This window comes from Urocampus carinirostris, chromosome 1 (assembly GCF_059441175.1).
Source record: "Urocampus carinirostris isolate Australia breed hairy pipefish chromosome 1, RoL_Ucar_1.0, whole genome shotgun sequence".
In the NCBI taxonomy this organism is placed as follows: Eukaryota; Metazoa; Chordata; class Actinopteri; order Syngnathiformes; family Syngnathidae; genus Urocampus; species Urocampus carinirostris.
The window spans coordinates 70,826,450-70,849,525 of record NC_142349.1 but is presented as its reverse complement, the minus strand read 5'-3'; the positions used below and the strand labels follow the sequence as shown (position 1 = coordinate 70,849,525).

Sequence of the window (23,076 nt, the reverse complement as noted above, 5' to 3'; positions counted from 1 at the left end):
TGGACGAAGCCTTTAGTCAATGAAATACATGAAGTTCAAAAGAATGAATCTAATTGGTGGGGGGAGGGGGCTGTTTACCAGGCAAAATGGTTGCTTTATGGCACAGGTGTCAAACAGGCGGCCCGCGGGCCGGATCAGGCCCGCTTAGGGATTGAATCCGGCCCGCGAGACAAGACTCAGAGGAGCACAAGAGAAAAACAAGCATCAAGTTGACATATTTCAACTTGCTGTTGCCAAAGCCAGGTGCCTCGAACAAAGACACTGTACTTGTATTTATTTAACTCTCTCTCACTCTCTCTCTGTGTCTCTCTCTCTCTCTCTCTTCAACCCCTTTTCTCCCACTCTTTGGCTCTCTCTCTCTCTTTTCAACCCCTTTTCTCCCACTCTCCGTCTCTCTCTCTTTCTCTCGCTCTCTTTCTCTCTCTCTCTCTCTGTCTCTCTCTTTTCAACCCCTTTTCTCCCACTCTCCATCTCTCTCTCCCTCTCTCTTTCTCTCTCTCTGTCTCTCTCTCTCGCTCTCTTTTCCACCCCTTTTCTCCCACTCTCTGTCTCTGTCTCTTTCACTCTCTGTGTCTCTTTTTTTTCTCTTCCTTTGTTGCTCTTTGTCTCTTTCTCTCTCTGTGTCTTTTTAACTTCTTTTGCTCTAACTTCCTTTGTTCCTTTTCTTTCTTTTCTCTTTTCTCTCCTTCTGTCTTTCTATTTCTCTTTGGATTTCTTTCTTCCTCTCCCTTTCTTTTCCCCCTCTCTCACGACTTTTTATCTCTTTTGTTTCTCTCTCTTTTTTTCTTTTTTATGTTCCGCCCTCTCTCCTTTTCCCTTCCTCTTTCTCTTATTTCTTTATTTCTCTTTTTCTTTCTCTTTAATCTACTCGTCCAGCCCCCAACAGAATGTGTGTTCTATGTATCTGTGAGAAGGTTCTGTGTAGACCAAGGGTGTCAAACTCATTTTAACCCGGGGGGGCCACACGATAGAACAAATATTCTCTCTGGGCCGGACTAGTGAGGGAGAGAGAGGGAGAGAAAAGTAAAAAGGGTGGGACAAAGAAAGAGAGAAATGGTGAGAGAGGGGAAAGGAAAGCGAGAAAGAACGAAATTCAAAGAGAAATAGAATCAGAGAAAGAGAGAAGGAGAAAGCAAGAGAGAGAGAGAAAAGGAAGAGCAAAACAAGGTAAAAAGACAGAGAAAGAGATAAATAGGAACAAAGAGAGGAAAGGAATGAAAGAGAGTGAAAAAGAGAGAAAGAAATACAAGTATAGCATTCGTAAGAGGCACCAGGTTTTGGCAACATCAAGTGGATATGTTTCAACCTGCAGCTCGTTTTTCTTTTGCGCTTCTCCGAGCGTTGTTTCGCCGGCCGGATTCAATCCCTTATTGGGCCTCATCCAGCCCGCGGGCCACCTGTTTGACACCCCTGGTGTAGACTAAAGATACCGACTATTAGTGGGCCGTTTTCAACCAAATTTTTCACCAAGTGACATTTGATCATTTTATCAAATCATTAAGAAAATCCCAGGGCACAAAGAGAAAAACAACTCAGGGCGGGACAAAGAAAGACAAGGAGAGAGAGGGAGAGAGTGTGAGAAACAAAAGAGATAAAAAGTCGTGGGAGAGGGGGGAAAAGAAAGGGAGAGGAAGAACGAAATCCAAAGAGAAATGGAAAGACAGAAGGCGAGAAAAGAGAAAAGAAAGCGCGAAGGGTATGAAGAGAGAAAGAGAAAAGAGGTTAAAAGACACAGAGAAAGAAAGAGAAAAAAAGAGACACAGAGAGTGAGAGAAAAGGGGTGGAAAAGAGAGAGAGAGAGAGAGAGAGAGAAATAAATACAAATACAGTGTCTTTGTTCGAGGCACCTGGCTTTGGCAACATCAAGTGGACATATTTCAACCTGCAGCTTGTTTTTCTCTTGCGCTTCTCTGAGTGTTGTCTCGCGGGCCGGATTCAATCCCTAAGCGGGCCTGATCTGGCCCGCGGGCCGCCTGTTTCACACCTGTGCTATAGATATTGATTGTGTCAATGCTTTCTCATCCAAGTTAGAAATCAAATTTCCTTCAAAATCATGATAAAAACCCAAAACTGGAGAGCTAAAACCAATCCGCAGGCTTGGTTATTGAGCGCGGGGATATTGAGCGCCCCCTGGTGTAGTGGGTGATCTCATGCCAGACAGGCCTGATCACCAGCCAATCAGAATGGCCCGTTTTCAAACGCATCTATTGGTTTATCGACGTGAAACTCATTCGAGAAACGAGCAAAGTATTCTAAAATAGTTTCCGTTTGGTGAAATCGACCAACATGAAAATAGTGATCGGTGACTGCGATTTTCTAGGAAGTTTGATTTCTAACTGACATGAGAAATCATTTTCAGGATCAGGTTTATGCAATGATGCGGCTAATTCATGCACTTTTTTCTAACGTCCGCCGAGGAAGTTTAATGTAACTCGATGATGTGTGCATGAATAAAACTAGCATGGAAAATGTGTCAATCAAAATTTGAGGGATAATTAAGTTGCGAATAAATTTCAGAGTCTGTTTATTTGTAAAAAAAAAAAAAGAAATAATGTGGCGAAAACAACAGATTGCAGGGAGCAACTTCAAACGAAGCAGACATGCTTTTAGGCGGATTTTTTTTCATCCGTCGGCATGATCCTGTGTTGGATTCTATGGATTGGGGTTAAGGTACTGTATTTTATTAAAACTCTTTCTGTCTACCGTCTTTCTTTGCAAATATCTCGTGTTTCACTGCGGCAAATAGTCAGGTGCGGCTTATGTATGTACATAAAGGTTGTCCTGTTCCTTTCAATTCATGCCAGACTGCTGCCTAACGTGCATAACTCCCCATTTCCTGTAAAATGAAAGACTTGTGTGAGAAAGTCACGCGTTTGGGTCCTGATCCTGTTCTGGTTTTTGACAGCACTTGAGTATTTTTTTTCACCAAGTACTTCAATAGTTACTACCTGGGAATAACATAGTAATAACAAAGTAAAAAATACTGAAAACTGGCTATTTCTCCCACTCCTGTTTCACTGCGGCATATAGTCAGGTGCGGCTTATGTATGTACAAAAAGGTTGTCCTGTCCCTTTTAATTCATGCCAGACTGCTGCCTAACGTGCATGACTCCCCATTTCCTGTAAAATAAAAGGCTTGTGTGAGAACGTCACGCGTTTGGGTCCTGATCCTGTTTTTGACAGTACTTGAGTTTTTTTTTCAAGTTTTTGCTTTTACTCTGTATTTGAATGACTACTCTTTTAATATTATTCAGAAGTAACTGTACTTTTACTTGAGTAACATGTTTGGCAACCTATGTACAATGTATTAGTGTTTTTTAATACTACTTCAATAGTTACTACCTGGTAATAACATAGTAATGACAAAGTACAAAATACTGAAAACTGGCAAACGTTTGTGCCGATCAGTAACAAAAACCTCAAAATGACCAAGATGAAGGTCACAATAGAAGACTCAACTACCTGCTATCGGGGGATTAGGGATTCAGTGCCTTGCCCAAAGACACTTCAACATTTAACACAGAGGGGCCGGGAATCGAACCTACGACCTCTTGATCCCAAGACGAGCGCTCTACCTCCTGAGCTACTAGTCTGATAAAACTGTCTTCTCGGATGCAACAGTACGTGAAAACAGTACATGAAAACTCGATAATGAGGACCAGGGCCACCATTGGCGTCATTTTTACGCACTTTTAAAATGAAATGAAATGATCTGCATCTCTATAGCGCTTTTCAAGTCAATGACTTCCCAAAGCGCTTTACAGTGTGCTTCACATTTCCTAATAGCGGCCTTGTATTGCAGCCATGTAAGACGCTAAGCGGCTTATTGGGGGTATTAGGGGTTCAGTGTCTCACCCAAAGACACTTCGACATGTAACACGGACGAGCCGGGGTTCGAACTGGGATCCCTTGATCCAAGGCCGAGCGCTCTACCTCCTGAGCTACTAGTCTGATAAAACTGTCCTCTTGGATGCAACAGTACGTGAAAACAGTACATGAAAACTCGATAATGAGGACCGGGGCCACCATTGGCGTCATTTTTACGCACTTTTAAAATGAAAGGAAATGATCTGCATTTATATAGCGCTTTTCAAGTCAATGACTTCCCAAAGCGCTTTACAGTGTGCTTCACATTTCCCAATAGCGGCCTTGTATTGCAGCCATGTAAGACGCTAACCTGCTTATTGGTCTTATTGGGGGTTCAGTGTCTTACCCAAGGACACTTCGACATGTAACACGGACAAGCCGGGATTCGAACTGGGATCCCTTGATGGAAGGAAAATCATTTCAAGCATTTTCAAGCACTTCCCTCATAATTCATGTATTTTCCTGACCTTGACAACACAACATTAAAATCCAAGCATTTTCAAGGATTTTAAGCACCCGTACGAACCCTTTGTGAAACACTGTCTGGCGTGCTGCAGGAAATTGCCAATTTTATTTTTGCAAGAAAACATGCCATTGACCTAATTTTACGAGTCTCTTTATTTGTAAACAAGAAATAATTGCAGGAAGCAATGTCAAATGAAGCAGACATGCATTTAGGCGTATTTTTTTCATCCGTCGGCTTTATCCTGTGTTCTGGAGTATTTAAGCGGTTGGATTCTATGGATTGGGGTTAATATTTTTAAAACTCTTTCTGTCTACCATCTTTTTTTGCAAATATCTCATGTTTCATTGTCTATATTGTCGAGGAAATAAAAAATAGAAATGGTTTCATCACCATGGTTACGGCATTACCACTCTTAAGAGAAAAAAGCACACAAAAAAAGAAAGGAATGGAGGGGAGGGGGACAGGGAGAGATGATGTCATGGTTTCGGGTCTCCGCCACTGAAGAAGCTGGTGGCCACATCCTTCCTCTTCGTCCTCCTCGTCCATCATCACCTCATCCGTGATTCCGCCCCGAAAATCCACGCGAGTTTTCCAGTCTGGATGTGAAAACGACGAGAATTTAGCGATCGGGTCCCTTTTTTGGGGGGGTGGGGGGTTCCATTGTGGATTATGAGCTGCCGGCAACGTAGCGGAGCGGCTCCTGCCCAGATCGGAGGACAGAAGAAGAGGAGACGCGTGGAAAGGTGTCGACAGTGAGTGGAGGAGAAGTAGAGGAGAAAAAAAAAACCCTAAACAGCGTTTCCAATCATGGCGGCCAAATCGGACGGGGTCCTGAAGATGAAGAAGAGCGACGTGGCCTTCACGCCCCTGCAGAACTCGGAGCACTCCGGTTCGGTGCAGGGGCTCCACCCGGAATCCACCGGAGTCCGGGACGTGGACTTCGCCAACGGGGAGTCGCGATGCTGCGGAGGGGGGTCCAATTCGACAGCGGGGTTCTATTCCGCCAGGGAGCCGCTGAAATACACGCTCTGGGACTGCTTATGGGTGGTCGCCGCAGTGGCGGTGTATGCGGCCGACGTGGGCACCGATGTGTGGCTCTCGATCGACTATTACCTGCACAGGGACTACTGGTGGTTCGGGCTGACGCTCTTCTTCGTGGTTCTGGGTTCCTTCTCCGTGCAACTCTTCAGCTTCCGATGGTTCGTGCATGATGAAACCGCCGCGGAGTGCTCACAAGCGGACGCCGGGAAGCTGCTGAGCGGGTCGGCTTCTCACGGGGACGTCAGCGCCCCGCGACCCCCGAGCACGCCGCAGAGGCAGGCGTCGACCGCGAGTAAGAACACGGCGACCGGGAGTACCGGGAGCACCGGCAGGAAGCGATCGGCGTCTTATTCCATGTGCGTGTGGTTCTGTCAGTCCCTCGTCCATATCTTCCAACTGGGACAAATTTGGAGGTAAGAGCATTGTCCAGTTTTCTTAAAATCGCATGCAGCTGCCATCTTTTCCCCTATTGCATACCTGTCAACCTCCAGGGCTCCATGCCCTTACAAAATGTTGTATTTTCCCTTACAAAATACAAAATAATCTTACACCATATTTTTTTCAAACGTGTTCATTTATGTACCGTATTTGCACGACTATAAGGCGGTTATAGGGCGCACCCCCCAAAAATAGTTTTTGCTATATTTTCCATACATAAGGCGCACCGGATTATAAGGCGCTACAATGGGAACGTCGACAAAACAGTCAGATGGTTCAGTCCAACTGTTTACCCCCTTAACATTCCCAAAGCTTGCAAAGAAGCAAATACGTGTCTCAGACATGTACGGAAACCGTGTCCGTACACTGTCACTCAAATGCATCGTTCCATCATTCGGAAGGTTAAAGTCTTGGGATTCAAGAAATGCCAACCATTCCTTAGTTTCTATTTTCGCTCGCAACTTTACTGTGCATATGACAATAAACACTTGGAATTGAGTTGAATTTAAAAATAGACACTCCATTCCATCCATTATCTGCACCGCTTATCACAGAAACATCGAGTTCAGTCTGAAACAAGATACAGGGAAAATATATAGCCGGAGTAGGTCACCGAAGTCGTTGTGTTCAATAATAATGTGCAACCATGGTCCTCTTATATCCGTGAGTGTAGTAAATCCAGGAGAGTACAATATTTACAAATACAATACAGAATAGTAAATTACTGTCTCTATCCCGTCAACCCAACATGCTATTCACATTCATCTTTTTCGGCCAATTGCAGGCTTTGTTTTGCCCCTTTAGCCCATGCCAGCCTGTAATTGATAAAAAGGATCCGCCCCCTTTACCTCCGAACAACTTTAGCCAATAGTGATCGATTCAACTGATGATTGACAAATCTTTTTCGGCCAATTGCAGGCTTTGTTTCACCCCTTTAGCCTATCTCATCTCATCTCATTAGCTGCACCGCTTATCCTCAGTAGGGTCGCGGGCGGGCTGGAGCCCATCCCAGCAATCATCGGGCAGTGGGCAGGGGACACCCTGAACTGGTTGCCAGCCAATCGCAGGGCACACAAGGACAGACAAGTCGCTCGCTCATTCACACCTAGGGACAATTTGGACCGGCCAATTCACCTGAAATGCATGTTTTTGGAATGTGGGAGGAAACCGGGGTGCCCGGAGGAAACCCACGCAAGCACGGGGAGAACATACAAACTCCGCACAGGAAGTCTGGAGCTGGATTTGAACCCACGCAGGAGGTTCCCAAGACATGAACTGTGCCGCCGTGCTGCCCTATATTGTACATGTGTTTTGTTATATCATCTCATCTCATTAGCTGCACCGCTTATCCTCAGTAGGGTCGCGGGTGTGCTGGAGCCCATCCCAGCAATCATCGGGCAGTGGGCAGGGGACACCCTGAAGTGTTTGCCAGCCAATCGCAGGGAACACAGGGACAGACAACTAAATCATAATTCATGTATTTTCCTGACCTTGACAACACAACATTAAAATCCAAGCATTTTCAAGGATTTTAAGCACCCGTACGAACCTTTTGTGAAACATTGTCCGGTGTGTTGCTTGGTCGTCGAGTCAGACTGCCGGGAAACATGACATAGGAAATCATTTCAAGCCTTTTCAAGCACTTCAACCATAATTCATGTATTTTTTCTTTTTTTCTTGACCTTGACCCGTACGAACCCTTTGTGAAACATTGTCTGGTGTGCTGCAGGAAATTGCCAATTTTATTTTTGCAAGAAAGCATGCCATTGGGCTAATTTTACAAGTCTGTTTATTTGTAAAAAAGAAATAATGTGGGGAAAAAAAACAGATTGCAGGAAGCAATGTCAAATGAAGCAGACATGCATTTAGGCGTATTTTTTTTTTTCATCTGGCGGCTTTATCGTGTGTTCTGGAGTATTTAAGCGGTTGGATTCTATGGATTGGGGTTAATATTTTTACCACTCAGGGACAGACAACTCGCTTGCTCATTCGCACCTAGGGACAATTTGGACCGGCCAATCCACCTGAAATGCATGTCTGTGGAATTTGGGAGGAAACCGGAGTGCCCGGAGGAAACCCACGCAAGCACGGGGAGAACATGCAAACTCCGGACAGGAAGGCCGGTAGCTGGATTTGAACCCACGCAAGCACGGGGAGAACATGCAAACTCCGGACAGGAAGGCCGGTAGCTGGATTTGAACCCACACAGCAAATGAGCCGTTTGAGAGCCGGCTCTCTTTAACGGGTTGAGCCGAAAAAGCCGGTTCTCTAAAAAGAGACGGACTTCCTTTCACTACACAACTACCAAGGAATGATGCATGATGGGAAATGCCCAGGCGGCAGACGCATGCGCACAGTAGCATTAAACCGCTCCCTTCTTTTGCACCAAAAAAAACAAAACAATACCGAGATAGAGGCTACTGCGGCGAACTCGTTTTGTCATGGTCGCCGTGGCGACCGGTATGCCCCGCCCCCTGGGCACCAGCTGAAGCAGATCAGCTAATTGCGTGGCTGCTACTTAAGGTTGGGTTGTGGGTATTGCGGGGGTGGGCTCATTACACCTTTTCCGTTCTGTTATGCCCTGTCCTGTTTAGTTTGAGTCGGAGGAAACCTGTACCTGACCATTCTGAGTGTAAGACTGTTTTTGTTCTGTTTTGTCCCGGAGTTTTTGGACGTCTTTTATTTTGGTAAATAAAAGTTTTGATCGTCACGCAATTGAGTTCTCCCTTCCTCAATGACTTCATAAGCGCTTTACAATGTGCTTCACATTTCCCAATAGCGGCCTTGCAACCATGTAAGGCGCTAACCTGCTTATTGGGGGTATATTAGGGGTTCAGTGTCTTACCCAAGGACACTTCGACATGTAACACGGACAAGCCGGGATTCGAACTGGGATCCATTGATCCCAAGACGAGCGCTCTACCTCCTGAGCTACTGCCGCCGCTGCAAAAGCAGATGTCTATGAATTTTGTTTATTTTTATTTGGAGTAGTGCCTTGACACAAAACCTAGCTCAAGACCCTCCCAGGGACCTAAAGTACAACTGTGTACAGTTTCACGTACATTGTTTCAGCGGTTTCAGAGCCTATAAGCCACATACAAACACACACACAGACACTCAAATCAGGATTTGTAAATAAATAATATTTAATGGCATTTGTTAGACGTTTACAAATTGTTAAGTAGTTAAATACTAAAGAATTCAAGATCTTGTTTGGTTCATCTCAGGGGATAAAGGTAGACACACCTGCTGAAATAATCCAAAAATGTATTTTAAAAGAACCTGAAAATCACAGGAGATACAGTATGTCCTTTAAAGAAGATGGCTAATAGAATGTTATGAATGGGTTAGCTAACAGTGCGAATGTAGCCTTAGTGAACTGATTCCTTTTTCGCAGTTCCTTTAAGCAACTCTTTAGCCACTGTAAGGTTATAACATTTTCTAAACTGAAATCTAACTCCGAAGACACTTCCTGTCTCTTGTGTAATCCCTTACAGTTGGAGCATGCCCAGAAGTCGGAGAAATTATTGAGCCGAGCGCCAAATATAGTCCACATATTAATTTATTTAGCCGAATCTAAGAGTTGAACGAATCAGATCTTTCTTCCTTGCCAATTACAATCGTGTGGAGAAAAATGACACGGTTCCGGGTCTACTCTTCTTATCACCCATGCCGATGAAATGTTGATGCCCCATGACCAAGCCTCTGGCTGATTGGTCCGCGCCGTGTCGATGCAAATTCCCCAATAGTCCTTTAAAGCCTGGGAGAAGGGTGATAGGTAATCGCCCTACCCCCCCAGACGAGGTGATAAGTCATTATTATCTGCACCGACTGAAACCAAAGACACATTCCAAAGCAAATGTGGTTTACGACACGCTTCTAAAGCATTGGGGCGGCAGTAGCTCAGGAGGTAGAGCGCTCGTCTTGGGATCAAGGGATCCCAGTTCGAATCCCGGCTCGCCCGTGTTACATGTCGAAGTGTCCTTGGGTAAGACACTGAACCACTATTACCCCCAATAAGCAGGTTAGCGCCTTACATGGCTGCAAGGCCGCTATTGGGAAATGTGGAGCACATTGTAAAGCGCTTTGGGAAGTCATTGACTAGAAAAGCGCTATATTAAATGCAGATCATTTCATTTCATTTCATTGCACTCAAGGCTGAGGTCAAACTTAGGACAAGTATTTTTGAGTATAAGTGGAATGAAACAGCGTATAAAATAGTATGTAATTTCACCGCGCAAACTGAATGTTGTCTGTTTTCATGAATGGGACAAAGCAACCAATCAGTAGTCAGCACCGAAGTTTGCACATGTTTCTGTTACACAGTTCTTGTACTTAGTGTGATAAAGCTACTCGGTGCTGGTCTAATGACGAAATTTTGTGCAGGCTTGGGGAGTAACGGATTACATGGAACGGCAAAAATGATGTCGGCAAGCTGTTTGGATTTATTTTCATTTGGTTTCTGTCGCATTTTATGTTCGTTTTGCCGGAGATCAAAGCCAGGAGAGAAAGCTTACCACATGTTGTGAGTCATCATTGTATTCATATTTCGTTTCTTTTGTCTTTTATTAGCATTTTTGGTATTGGAGTCATCCAAAAGTAATTGAAAGTAATCCAGTTAAAGTAACCCTACCCAACCCTGGTCGCATTTGATGTTCGTTTTGCCGGCGATCAAAGAGATCAAAGCCAGGACAGAAAGCTTACCACGTGTTGTGAGTCATCATTTGATTCATATTTACTTTCTTTTGTCTTTTATGAGCATATTTGGTATTGGAGTAATCCAAAAGTAATTGAAAGTAATCCAGTTAAAGTAACCCTACCCAACCCTGGTCGCATTTGATGTTCGTTTTGCCGGAGATCAAAGAGATCAAAGCCAGGAGAGAAAGCTTACCATGTGTTGTGAGTCATCATTTTATTCCTATTGAGTTTCTTTTGTCTTTTATTAGCATATTTGGTATTGGAGTAATCCAAAAGTCATTGAAAGTAATCCAGTTAAAGTAACCCTACCCAACCCTGATCCTGAAAATGGTTTTAATATTCGTAACAAGTGTTTAGACGGTTAATAATTTACACACAGGCTTGATATTCAGTGTATAAAATGCATAAAATTCGATTTTTTTTGACCCAGGTTCGACTGACTCCGGTCACCTAATGACCGACTGTCTCACTCGGCGCGTCTATGCAGTTAAATAATTGAACAGCTGTAGTCTTGTAATTGTAACCGCGTACCCCCGACCGGCTTCGTTTGGTGACGCTGCGAATACAAACACGAATGTCTCTGTCGGGGATGCGCCCGAGGCAGTGGGCGGGGGACCCGAGCAGTGGTCCCTCTAAGCTGAACTGCCCGCACATTCTCAGCGCACAAGAAAATCTAGCCAGCGCACAAAAATCAGGGCTCAAAATTGCTAATTAAGAAGCAAATTAAGTCAAAGTGACAGTGCATGAAGGTAAAAATACACGGGTTCCCCTGACATTGAGTCCTAAATGCGGTATTTTGAAGTCGAGTCGAAGTAGAACGAAGTTGAGTAAAGTCAGTAGAGTTTTTCGAGAACCGGCTTCTTCGGCTCGGCTCTAAAGGAACCGGCTCTTTTGAGTCCTAAACGGCTCTTCGGGTTGTTTTTGCTTCTTTCATCCCAACATGACCAAATATGATGTAAAATTATGCAAAAAAATGACTTAAAGGAAGGGGGGAATTGAACAAAAAAGAAAAAAATACCAAAATGAAAAAGTAGTGAAAAGCTGAGAAAGAAAGAAACAAAAGGAAGAGAAAAAAGTCAGAGGGACCAGAACAGAACAGGAAACCCCAGAGCGTTCGTTACAGTTCTTTATTTAGGGAAGCGTACAGGGCTAGCAGGAGACGCGATGGCTGTCGGACGTCAGCAGCGGAGCCGGAAGCTAGCTTCCGGACACGTAGCCAATCGGAGTGCGGAAGTCTAGCAGGTCAAGTTTTACCGGGACTGGAGAGAAGATCGTAGCGTGGGACGGAAGCAGGTCGGATCGGAGGCAGGCAGAATCAGGTACACAGATCAAGACGGAACAGGTAATCAGGAGAGTCATACAGGGTACAAACATAATCCTCAGACAAAGAGATCTGGGCGTAGCGTGCTTAAGAAGGGAAAGTTAGCCAATCAGAGGGCGTCCACGTGATTGCTCCAGGTGACTCGAGTTAACAATCACGACAAAAAAAGAAGGAAAATCTGGAAAAAAGCCTGAAAATAAAGAAAAGAAAGAAACAAAGGAAAAAAGTAAATAGAGAACAAAAAGAAAAAAGTAACAGCTCGGAAAAAAATAAACACATTGAGATTTTTTTTAAAAGGGATTAAAAAAAATGAAAAAAAACAGGGAAAAAGAAGAAAAAGTTTGTGTTGCATTCAAATCATTTCCAATGATATCAAGTGAATCTTGCTGCCAACATTGTACTTCCACTAAAAAATGTGATTAAATACAGTTGTGTATCGTGCAACCGACTAAAAAAGCCCCCCAAAAATGTTAATATTATGCGACAAAATATATCAGGAAATAAAAAGAAATGGATATCGTGTGAAAGAATTGTAAAAACAAACGACGTTTGTCAGCCTGCAACCTTATCAACCGTACATGAGTCAATTCATTCAAAAGAGAAAAATCATTTTGCATTGCCGGAAACTCCGCAAAATGTAACTTGATGTCAAGTTTTGGACATGTTTGAAAATGAATCATCTTGCCACACTTGGGATTACGGTTGCTCACTGTTGTTTCAGGCGTTGCTCACCGACTTTGTGTGAACGCTCAGACCCGTAAGGAAAAATTACAGGGAAGATTGGACCCGAGTCTGAAACTGAAAATAGCCAGTGAGTAACCTTTTTGCCGAGAGACAGAAACAGCAGTGCTGAAATAAGTGACATGCCCGAAAGGCAGAACATAAATGATAAATAACTGATTAGCTTGTTACTAGCTGCTGATTATAAATAATTACACCACGACACCATCCCCTGATCTGAAACCAACATGAGGGCAAGGAAAAACCCAAACCTCAGCATGAGGAAAATGAAGGAAGGGAGAAATGCAACGGCAAAGTGAAGCCACCAGAGACAAGTGTCGGCGTCATCTTTAAGCAGACTTGTGAAACATGGCAACGATTTTAAGCATTTACAAGCACTTCAACAAAAAAAGCAAGCAACTGGTGACAATAAAACAGTAAAATTATAGCATTTTCAAGGATTTCAAGCACCCGTATGAACCCTGATAGTACTAAGATGCTAAAAGTTTAGCAATAACACCGATACAGATATCGATACCGAACCACGAGACTGATATTTTTAAAAATGGCTCGTAAAATCTATTTTTTGTCTACCACAGTATTTACAGAAAAGGAAATAATTTTGGGAGTATTTTACACCCTAATTTTATGATTTTTTTCGCAAGATTTTCTACATGGTTCCGTTTTTGGTGCTCAATTAAAAACAGTACAGTATTTTTGTATCAGAAAAAAAACTACACTAAAAATACATTGGCTAAAATAATCTCGAAAAAAAAAAAGAAAAAAATTGAAAAGCAAAATAAAAAATTGAAAAAAAAAAAAATTCCCTAAATAGCAGAAACTGTCAGGACCAGAACGGAGACAGGACCCACTCGCATAACGTTTCTCACAGTTTTATTGGGAAGTATGGAAAGGATTGCACGCATGATCCGGTGATCGCTGGTCGCGAGGAGCAGGTCGCTCTGAACGCGGAAGTGGCACTTCCGTGGAGAGCGGTGGCTGTGTCAGAAGCAGAAAAACAGGTCAGTAGCCGGGACAGGAGAGCAAAAAACGTGGTCGGGATCAGCAACGAGTCGAAAGCCAGGAGAGGAGAGTAGACGTGGTCAAGATAAAAAACGGGTTATTATTCGGGACGGGAGAACAGACGTGGTCGAGATCAAAACAGATCGTAGCAGAAGACAAACAGAAGCAAGAAACGGGACAGGCGAAAAAGGGCTTGCCTTGTGAAAACAGAAATTCGCAGACGGACCAACAACCCAGGATTGACATGACAGGGTTTAAATAGTTGGGAAGCCAATCCACCAACAAGCCGCAGCCGGCGCCACACGGGCGGGGCCAAATGGGCGCCACGGCAACCGCGACAGGTTTCATTTTTGGTGCTCGATTAAAAACAGTACATTATTTTTAATAGAAATTAACAATGGAAAAATATATTAACTAAAATAATTTTGAAAAAAAATGAAAAAAAATTGAAAGGCAAAAAAAAATTGGATAAAAAATAAAAATAAATCCCTAAATAGCAGACATGGACAAACACCTGCTCAAAAATATAAATAAAAGAATGTTATTCAATTTTTCACAGGTCCCTTTCCTCACATGGTTAGTCTGTGTCTCACCATAATCATATTTTGTATCTCTATCACAACTTATTTTCTTCTTACTGTATTTTAACCATTATGTGTGCATGTGTATGCGTTGTTTTGGGGTTTTACAGTCTTATTGTATACTAAATGTGTTAATGCCGCACTTTGAGTGCAATTTTTTTGCTTTTTCTACCTGTTAAAAACTTCATTCTTTGAATAGACGAGGAATGTAATTATGTGCGTCATAACAATCGTTTCATCGAAGAAATAATCGATCGATTCATCAAATATGAAAGTAATCGTCAATTGCTGTCCTATTTATTTGTACCTGACGCAAACCTTCTTCATTTTTGCATTGTGCTAAATCTTGCCCGCATGTTGGTTTCAGATCAGGGGATGTTGTCATTGCAACCTTTACAGTCCTTTGTGACAGTTTGTGATTAAGGGCGTCGCAAAGAAATGGGACTTGACTTGAATTGACATTTTGACTCTCTAATGCTAACGGCTACATGCTAACGAGTGATGCTAACGTCTACATGCTAACGGCTACATGTTAATCAATTATGCTGAAAGCTACATCTTATTGAATTATGCTAACAGTTACATGCCTACGAGATATGCACGGCTGCATGCTAAAAATGAACATTGGTATGCTCGTTCATGTACTTTTTGCCCAGTAAATGCTAATGAATTATGCTAAAGGATACATGCTAACGAGTTACAGCTACATTCTAACAGCTACACGGTAGCAGGTAATGATAACGGCTACATGTTAATGAAGTATGCTAACAGCTACATGCTAACAGTTACATGCTTACGATATATGCTAACGGCTGCATGCTAAAAATGAACATTGGTATGCTAGTTCATGTACTTTTTGCCTAGTAAATGCTAACGAGTTATGCTAAAGGATGCATGCTAGCGAGTTACAGCTACACTCTAACAGCTACAGGGTAGCAAGTAATGCTAACGGCTACATGGTAACGGCTATATGTTAATGAATTATACTAACAGCTACATGCTAACAGTTACATGCCTATGAGATATGCTAACGGTTGCACGCTAAAAATGAACATTGGTATGCTCGTTCATGTACTTTTTGCCTAGTAAATGCTAACGAGTTATGCTAAAGGATACATGCTAACGAGTTACAGCTACATTCTTACAGCTACAGGGTAGCAAGTAATGCTAACTGCTACATGCTAACGGCTACATGTTAATGAATAATGCTGACAGCTACATGCTAATTGTTACACGCCTACGAAATATGCTAACGGCTGCATGCTAATAATGAACATTGGTATGCTAGTTCATGTACTTTCTGCCTAGTAAATGCTAACGAGTTGTGCTAAAGGATACATGCTAACGAGTTACAGCTACATTCTTACAGCTACATGCTAACAAGTTATTCTAAAGGATACATGCTAACGAGTTACAGCTACATTCTAACAGCTACAGGATAGCAAGTAATGCTAACTGCTACATGCTAACGGCTACATGTTAATGAATTATGCTGACAGCTACATGCTAACTGTATACATGCCTACGAAATATGCTAACGGCTGCATGCTAACGGCTACATGTTAATGAATTGTGCTAACAGCTACATGTTAACAGTTACATGCCAACTTGATATGCTAACGGCTGCATGCTAATAATGAACATTGGTATGCTAGTTCATGTACTTTCTGCCTAGTAAATGCTAACGAGTTATGCTAAAGGATACATGCTAACGAGTTACAGCTACATTCTTACAGCTACATGCTAACAAGTTATTCTAAAGGATACATGCTAACGAGTTACAGCTACATTCTAACAGCTACAGGGTAGCAAGTAATGCTAACTGCTACATGCTAACGGCTACATGTTAATGAATTATGCTAACAGCTACATGCTAACAGTTACATGCCTGCAAGATATGCTAAAAATGGAACATTGGTATGCTAGCTCATGTACTTTTTGCCTAGTAAATGCTAACGAGTTATTCTAAAGGATACATGCTAACGAGTTACAGCTACAGCGTAGCAAGCAATGCTAACAGCTACATGCTAAAGAGTTATGCTAATGGATGCATGTTAATGAATTATGCTAACAGCTACATGCTAACAGTTACAGGCCTACGAGATATGCTAAAAATTAACATTGGTATGCTAGTTCATGTACTTTTTGCCTAGTAAATGCTAACGATTTATGCTAAAGGATACATGCTAACGGGTTACAGCTACAGGGTAGCAAGCAATGCTAACGGCTACATGCTAACGAGTTATGCTAACAGCTGCTGTTAATGAATTACGCTAACAGCTACATGCTAACAGTTACATGCCTGCAAGATATGCTAAAAATGGAACATTGGTATGCTAGCTCATGTACTTTTTGCCTAGTAAATGCTAACGAGTTATTCTAAAGGATACATGCTAACGAGTTACAGCTACAGCGTAGCAAGCAATGCTAACAGCTACATGCTAAAGAGTTATGCTAATGGATGCATGTTAATGAATTATGCTAACAGCTACATGCTAACAGTTACAGGCCTACGAGATATGCTAAAAATTAACATTGGTATGCTAGTTCATGTACTTTTTGCCTAGTAAATGCTAACGATTTATGCTAAAGGATACATGCTAACGGGTTACAGCTACAGGGTAGCAAGCAATGCTAACGGCTACATGCTAACGAGTTATGCTAACAGCTGCTGTTAATGAATTACGCTAACAGCTACATGCTAACAGTTACATGCCTGCAAGATATGCTAAAAATGGAACATTGGTATGCTAGCTCATGTACTTTTTGCCTAGTAAATGCTAACGAGTTATTCTAAAGGATACATGCTAACGAGTTACAGCTACAGCGTAGCAAGCAATGCTAACAGCTACATGCTAAAGAGTTATGCTAATGGATGCATGTTAATGAATTATGCTAACAGCTACATGCTAACAGTTACAGGCCTACGAGATATGCTAAAAATTAACATTGGTATGCTAGTTCATGTACTTTTTGCCTAGTAAATGCTAACGATTTATGCTAAAGGATACATGCTAACGGGTTACAGCTACAGGGTAGCAAGCAATGCTAACGGCTACATGCTAACGAGTTATGCTAACAGCTGCTGTTAATGAATTACGCTAACAGCTACATGCTAACAGTTACATGCCTACAAGATATGCTAAAAAGGAACATTGGTATGCTAGTTAATGTACTTTTTGCCTAGTAAATGCTAACGAGTTATGCTAAAGGATACATGCTAACAAGTTACAGCTACAGGGTAGCAAGTAATGCTCACAGCTACATGCTAACGAGTTATGCTTACGGCTGCATGTTAATGAATTACGCTAACAGCTACATGCTAACAGTTACATGCCCACGAAATATGCTAAAAATGGAACATTGATATGCTAGTTCATGTACTTTTTGCCTAGTAAATGCTAACGAGTTATTCTAAAGGATACATGCTAACGAGTTACAGCTACAGGGTAGCAAGTAATGCTAACGGCTGCATGTTAATGAATTATGCTAACAGCTACATGCTAACAGTTACAGGCCCACGAAATATGCTAAAAATGGAACATTGATATGCTAGTTCATGTACTTTTTGCCTAGTAAATGCTAACGAGTTATTCTAAAGGATACATGCTAACGAGTTACAGCTACAGGGTAGCAAGTAATGCTAACGGCTGCATGTTAATGAATTATGCTAACAGCTACATGCTAACAGTTACAGGCCCACGAGATATGCTAAAAATGGAACATTGGTATGCTAGCTCATGTACTTTTTGCCCAGTAAATGCTAACGAGTTATTCTAAAGGATACATGCTAACGAGTTACAGCTACAGGGTAGCAAGCAATGCTAACGGCTGCATGTTAATGAATTACGCTAACAGCTACATGCTAACAGTTACATGCCTGCAAGATATGCTAAAAATGGAACATTGGTATGCTAGCTCATGTACTTTTTGCCTAGTAAATGCTAACGAGTTATTCTAAAGGATACATGCTAACGAGTTACAGCTACAGGGTAGCAAGCAATGCTAACGGCTACATGCTAACGAGTCATGCTTAACCACAGCAGGCACGCTGCCCCCTTGAGGAGCGTTTAATGCGATATATTAATTTAATAAAGTAGTACGCATTTGATGTATGCATAATGCATGGAAAAACATGTCCCGGTACTAATGGGAGTGTTGCGCGTTCGCTTTGTTGCTACGCTGACTGGAGAGTCGTCATGGCGACCGGAGCAAAGGGGTTTGACTGCAGTTCCACGGCAGCTGGTTCGATACAGTCACGCTCAAGTGTCTCCGTCAGGAAAGCCCGACTGCCATAAATATTTCACCGTGTGCGTAAAAGGTCTATCCACATCTTGCATTATTCATAGCCGTCTTGCGAAGGTCTCGGCACCAAAAATCTATACTCGAAATGAGAAAAAAGAACTAAAAAATGACTAAAAAATGGTTCGAATTGCAGAAAATCGTGGGAAATAACACTGGAAAACAGTGAAATCAAGAAAATATCACATAAAGGGACAGTGTGTAAAATATTACCACTGGATGTTGCTGTATTTTGTCGTGCAACCAAAAACGAGTGCTACAAAGCACAAGGAAGTATACTACAGACACTTAAACTCTCATGTCCTGCACGGTTGTCATGGCGCCCAACTGGTCTCGCCCCTTGACACCAGCTGACCTGCATTTTCCTGATTACTCCTATGGGTACTTAAACTGCCCTTTGCCAGATCGTTGTTTACCCTTGTTGAAAACTTGTTGATACCTGTTTATTCTTGTTTTGCTTGTTGGACTTTGTTGCACTCCAGTGTAACATTCTGAGAGATTCCTGCAAGTTCTCTTTAATCCCGTTAAATGCGTAGTCTGTACATTTGAGCCTGCTCTGTTTTGTTTTGGTCCGTTTGTGTGTTGGACCACTTTTCTTTCTCAATTAAAGCGACAGATCGTCTACGCAAATGAGTTCCTACTTCCTGCTTCCCGTTCCGATTCGTGACATAAACTGTACCATGTATATTACCACTGGTGTTGTCAGCACAGCTTGCAACGGCTACGTGCTAACGAGTCATGCTATCGGCTACATGCTGGAGAGTTATGCTAAAGGTAACATGCTAATGAGTTACGGCGACATTCTAACAGCTAGAGGGTAGCGAGTAATGCTATCGGCTACATGCTAACGAGTTATGCTAACAGGATGTTTTGTGGGACTATGCATAGCATAGCGTAACATAACATAACATAGCATAGCATAGCATAGCATAGCATAACATAGCATACTATAGCATAGCATAGCGCAACGTAACATAACATAACATAATATAACGTAATACAACGTAATATAACGTAACGTAACATAGCATAGAGTAATGTAACAGAATGTAGCGTAGGATTGCGTAATGTAATGTAACATAGCATAACAGCATAGCATAGCACAACGTAACGTAACGTAGCACAACATAGCGTAATGTAGCATAGCGGAAGGTAAGGTAACATAATGTAGTGTAGCATAACGTAATATAACGTAATATAACGTAACGTAACATAGGGTAACATAGTGTAACGTAACAGAATGTAGCGTAGCATTACGTATTGTAACATAGCATAGCATATCATAGCATAGTATAACAGCATAGCACAGCACAACGCAACGTAACGTAGCGTAGCATAGAGTAACGTAATATAATGTAGCGTAGCATTGCGTGATATATCGTAGCATAGCATAGCATAGCATAAATGCATAGCGCAACACAACGTAACATAACGTAACATAATGTAATATAACGTAAGGTAACATAGCGTAGCATAGAGTAACGTGACAGAATGTAGCATAGCATTGCGTGATGTATCGTAGCATAGCATAGCATAGCATAGCATAGTATAACAGCATACCGCAACGCAACGTAACATAACATAATGTAATATAACGTAACGTAACATAGCATAGCATAGAGTAACGTAACAGGATGTAGCGTAGCATTGCGTAATGTAATGTCACATAGCATAGCACAGCACAACGCAACGTAACGTAGCGTAGCATAGAGTAACATAACATAATGTAGCATAGCATTACATGATGTAGCATGGCATAGCATAGCTTAGCATAGCATAGCATAGCATAGCATAACAGCATAGCGCAACACAACGTAACATAACGTAACATAATGTAGCGTAGTATTGCGTGATGTATCGTAGCATAGCATAGCATAGCATAGCATAGCATAGCGCAACACAACGTAACATAATATAATATAACGTAACGTAACATAGCGTAGCATTGAGTAACGTAACAGAATGTAGCATAGCATTGCGTAATGTAATGTAACATAGCATAGCACAGCACAACGCAACGTAACATAGCGTAGCGTAGAGTAACGCAACATAATGTAGCGTAGCATTACATGATGTAGCATGGCATAGCATAGCATAGCATAGAATAGCATAGCATAGCTTGGCATAGCATAGCATAGCATAGCATAGCATAGCATAACAGCATAGTGCAACACAACGTAACATAACATAACGTAACATAATGTAATATAATGTAACGTAACATAGCGTAGCATAGAGTAATGTAACATAAGCATTGCGTGATGTATCGTAGCATAGCATAGCATAGCATAGCATAGCATAACAGCATAGCGCAACACAACGTAACATAACGTAACATAATGTAATATAACGTAACATAGCGTAGCATAGAGTAACATAACATAATGTAGCGTAGCATTGCGTGATGTATCGTAGCATAGCATAGCATAGCATAGCATAGCATAACAGCATAGCGCAACACAACGTAACATAACGTAACATAATGTAATATAACGTAACATAATGTAGCGTAGCATTGCATAGCTTGGCATAGCATAGCATAGCATAGCATAACATGGCATAGCATAGCAGAGCAGAGCACAGCACAACCTAACTTAACATAACATTAACCATATAAGTCTCATCCATTAGGTTACCAACAATAATACTTGAAGTATATCTTAAACGAGAGTCTGACAGATAGAGGAAGAGTGACGAGTCCTTTATAGCCCATGTAGAACACTTCAACCCATTTTCCTCAGCGAGAGTACAAGCAGTCTAGACACAACTGAGTCATTTTCGGTCAACCGCTTTGCTTTTTTCCAACGTCTCGGCTCAAAATCGCTTCTGTTGCTTCCGGTTGTGCTAAAAGTCAGAAAATGAGGCCGATCCTCTGCCAACTGTCTTGGAAATGAAGATTTAGTTTGCAGAAATGGCCTGAATATCAAAAACCTCAGACCACCCGAGGACCTTGGCGACCTACTTTGGCTCATTTTCCAGTGGATGGTGACCAGAATAAGAACAGAGAGGAGATAGGGACTTGAAAAAAATCCTTTTTCTATGGCTGTTTTGCCTAGTAAATGCTAACAAGTTATGCTAAAGGATACATGCTAACGGCCACATGTTAATGAATTATGCTAACAGCTACATGCTAACAGTTACATGCCTACAAGATATGCTAAAAATAAAACATTGGTATGCTAACTCGTAGGGAAAAAGAAAGCTATTCCCTTTGGCACGTTTTAATTTGAATAGTGTAAACATGCAAATTTAAGCAAATGTGCTTAAATGATTTTAACAACAACCCCTAAATTCAACCCCAAATTCATTCCTGTTAGGTTTAAGTCCCCAACATTTTTAATAAAACGCTCTGAAATAAAAGAAGACATAGAGAATCAGTCATTGAGAATAAGAGTAATTTTATTAATCATTATAATGAGAGCGGCGGAGACCAGGCTGTTACAAATCTCCTCCTCACTCTGAAGAAGTCTCCAAACCCTCCCTTCTAATATTAAGGTTCTTGGTGAAAAACAACTTGAGTTATGGCATGCACAGGTCAGGGTGCACCCACTGGAATGTGAAATAGACAGAAACAAAAAACAACTCATGGCCTTGAAGAACAGCTTACGGCTGAAAACTATACAAAAAGGGCTGAGAACACTTGTAACATATTAATGTCAACTGTAGGATAAATATATGTATATAATTCCAACAATTCCTCAAATTCAGCCCTCAAATTCCACCCCCAAATTCTACCGGTGAGCTTAAAATAGACAGAAAACCAATCTGTCAACGAGCGGCAGCTGGCGCCACATGGGCGGGGCCAATTGGGCGCCATGGCAACCGTGACAATAATATATAGTCATGTACGTATTTTACACACTTACAGAATCGCAAATTGTTGTTTGGAGCAGGAATCAAACCAGGGTCAAACCTAACTACTAGTTGATGGCCCACCCAAACACACGCACACTCACGCCTTCCCCAGTGATAGCATTTGCTGTGAGTTGTCTGCTGAACCGTGATACAGCTAGGGATTATTCTATTCAAAAATTGTATATGAACATTTTTATATTTTTGCTTACCATTAATTTGACTTATTATTTATCATATTATTTTTACTCATGGTGCCAGAAACAAACGTTAGAGAATGGAAAAAATAGAAACCCGTCCTGAAATATATGAATTAATGTTAAAAACAACGACCTGGGGAAGCAACTCAGGTGTATCTGTTGATGAATCAGAAATGAAATCTAATCTAATGGTTTTTCATTTGTATCAGTATCGGTCCAGTGGTTAAGTGTTGGTTTAACTCTCACTGTCACGGTTGCCATGACGCCCAATTGGCCCCGCCCCTGTGGCGCCAGCTGCGGCTCGTTGACAGATTGGCTTTCTGTATATTTAAGCTCAGCGCTTTTACGCTTCCTTGGTCAGCCCGTCAACGAACCTCTGCCCCGCAAGATGTGGGTTTTAAAATAGACAGAAAGCCAATCCGTCAACGAGCCGCAGCTGGCGCCATTTTTCTTTTACATGTGATCCACACGCTTGTACAGTGGTACCTCTACTTACGAATTGATTTCATTAGCTTTGTAACCTGAAGCATTTACGGCCGGTGTCCATGGGCGGGACCAATTGGGCGC

The 23,076-nt window shown here is 42.0% G+C and overlaps 1 protein-coding gene across 1 annotated transcript in view; it reads left to right on the top strand.

Annotated features, from left to right (window-relative positions):
* The first annotated feature begins 4,831 nt into the window (after positions 1-4,831).
* Positions 4,832-23,076, top strand: part of xkr4 (XK related 4) — a 31,585-nt gene continuing 13,340 nt past the window's right edge. The window contains exon 1 of the mRNA XM_088350121.1: positions 4,832-5,787. Coding sequence (XP_088206247.1) covers positions 5,141-5,787 — 647 coding nt within the window. The 5' untranslated portion in view covers positions 4,832-5,140. The remainder of the gene's footprint in view (positions 5,788-23,076) is intronic.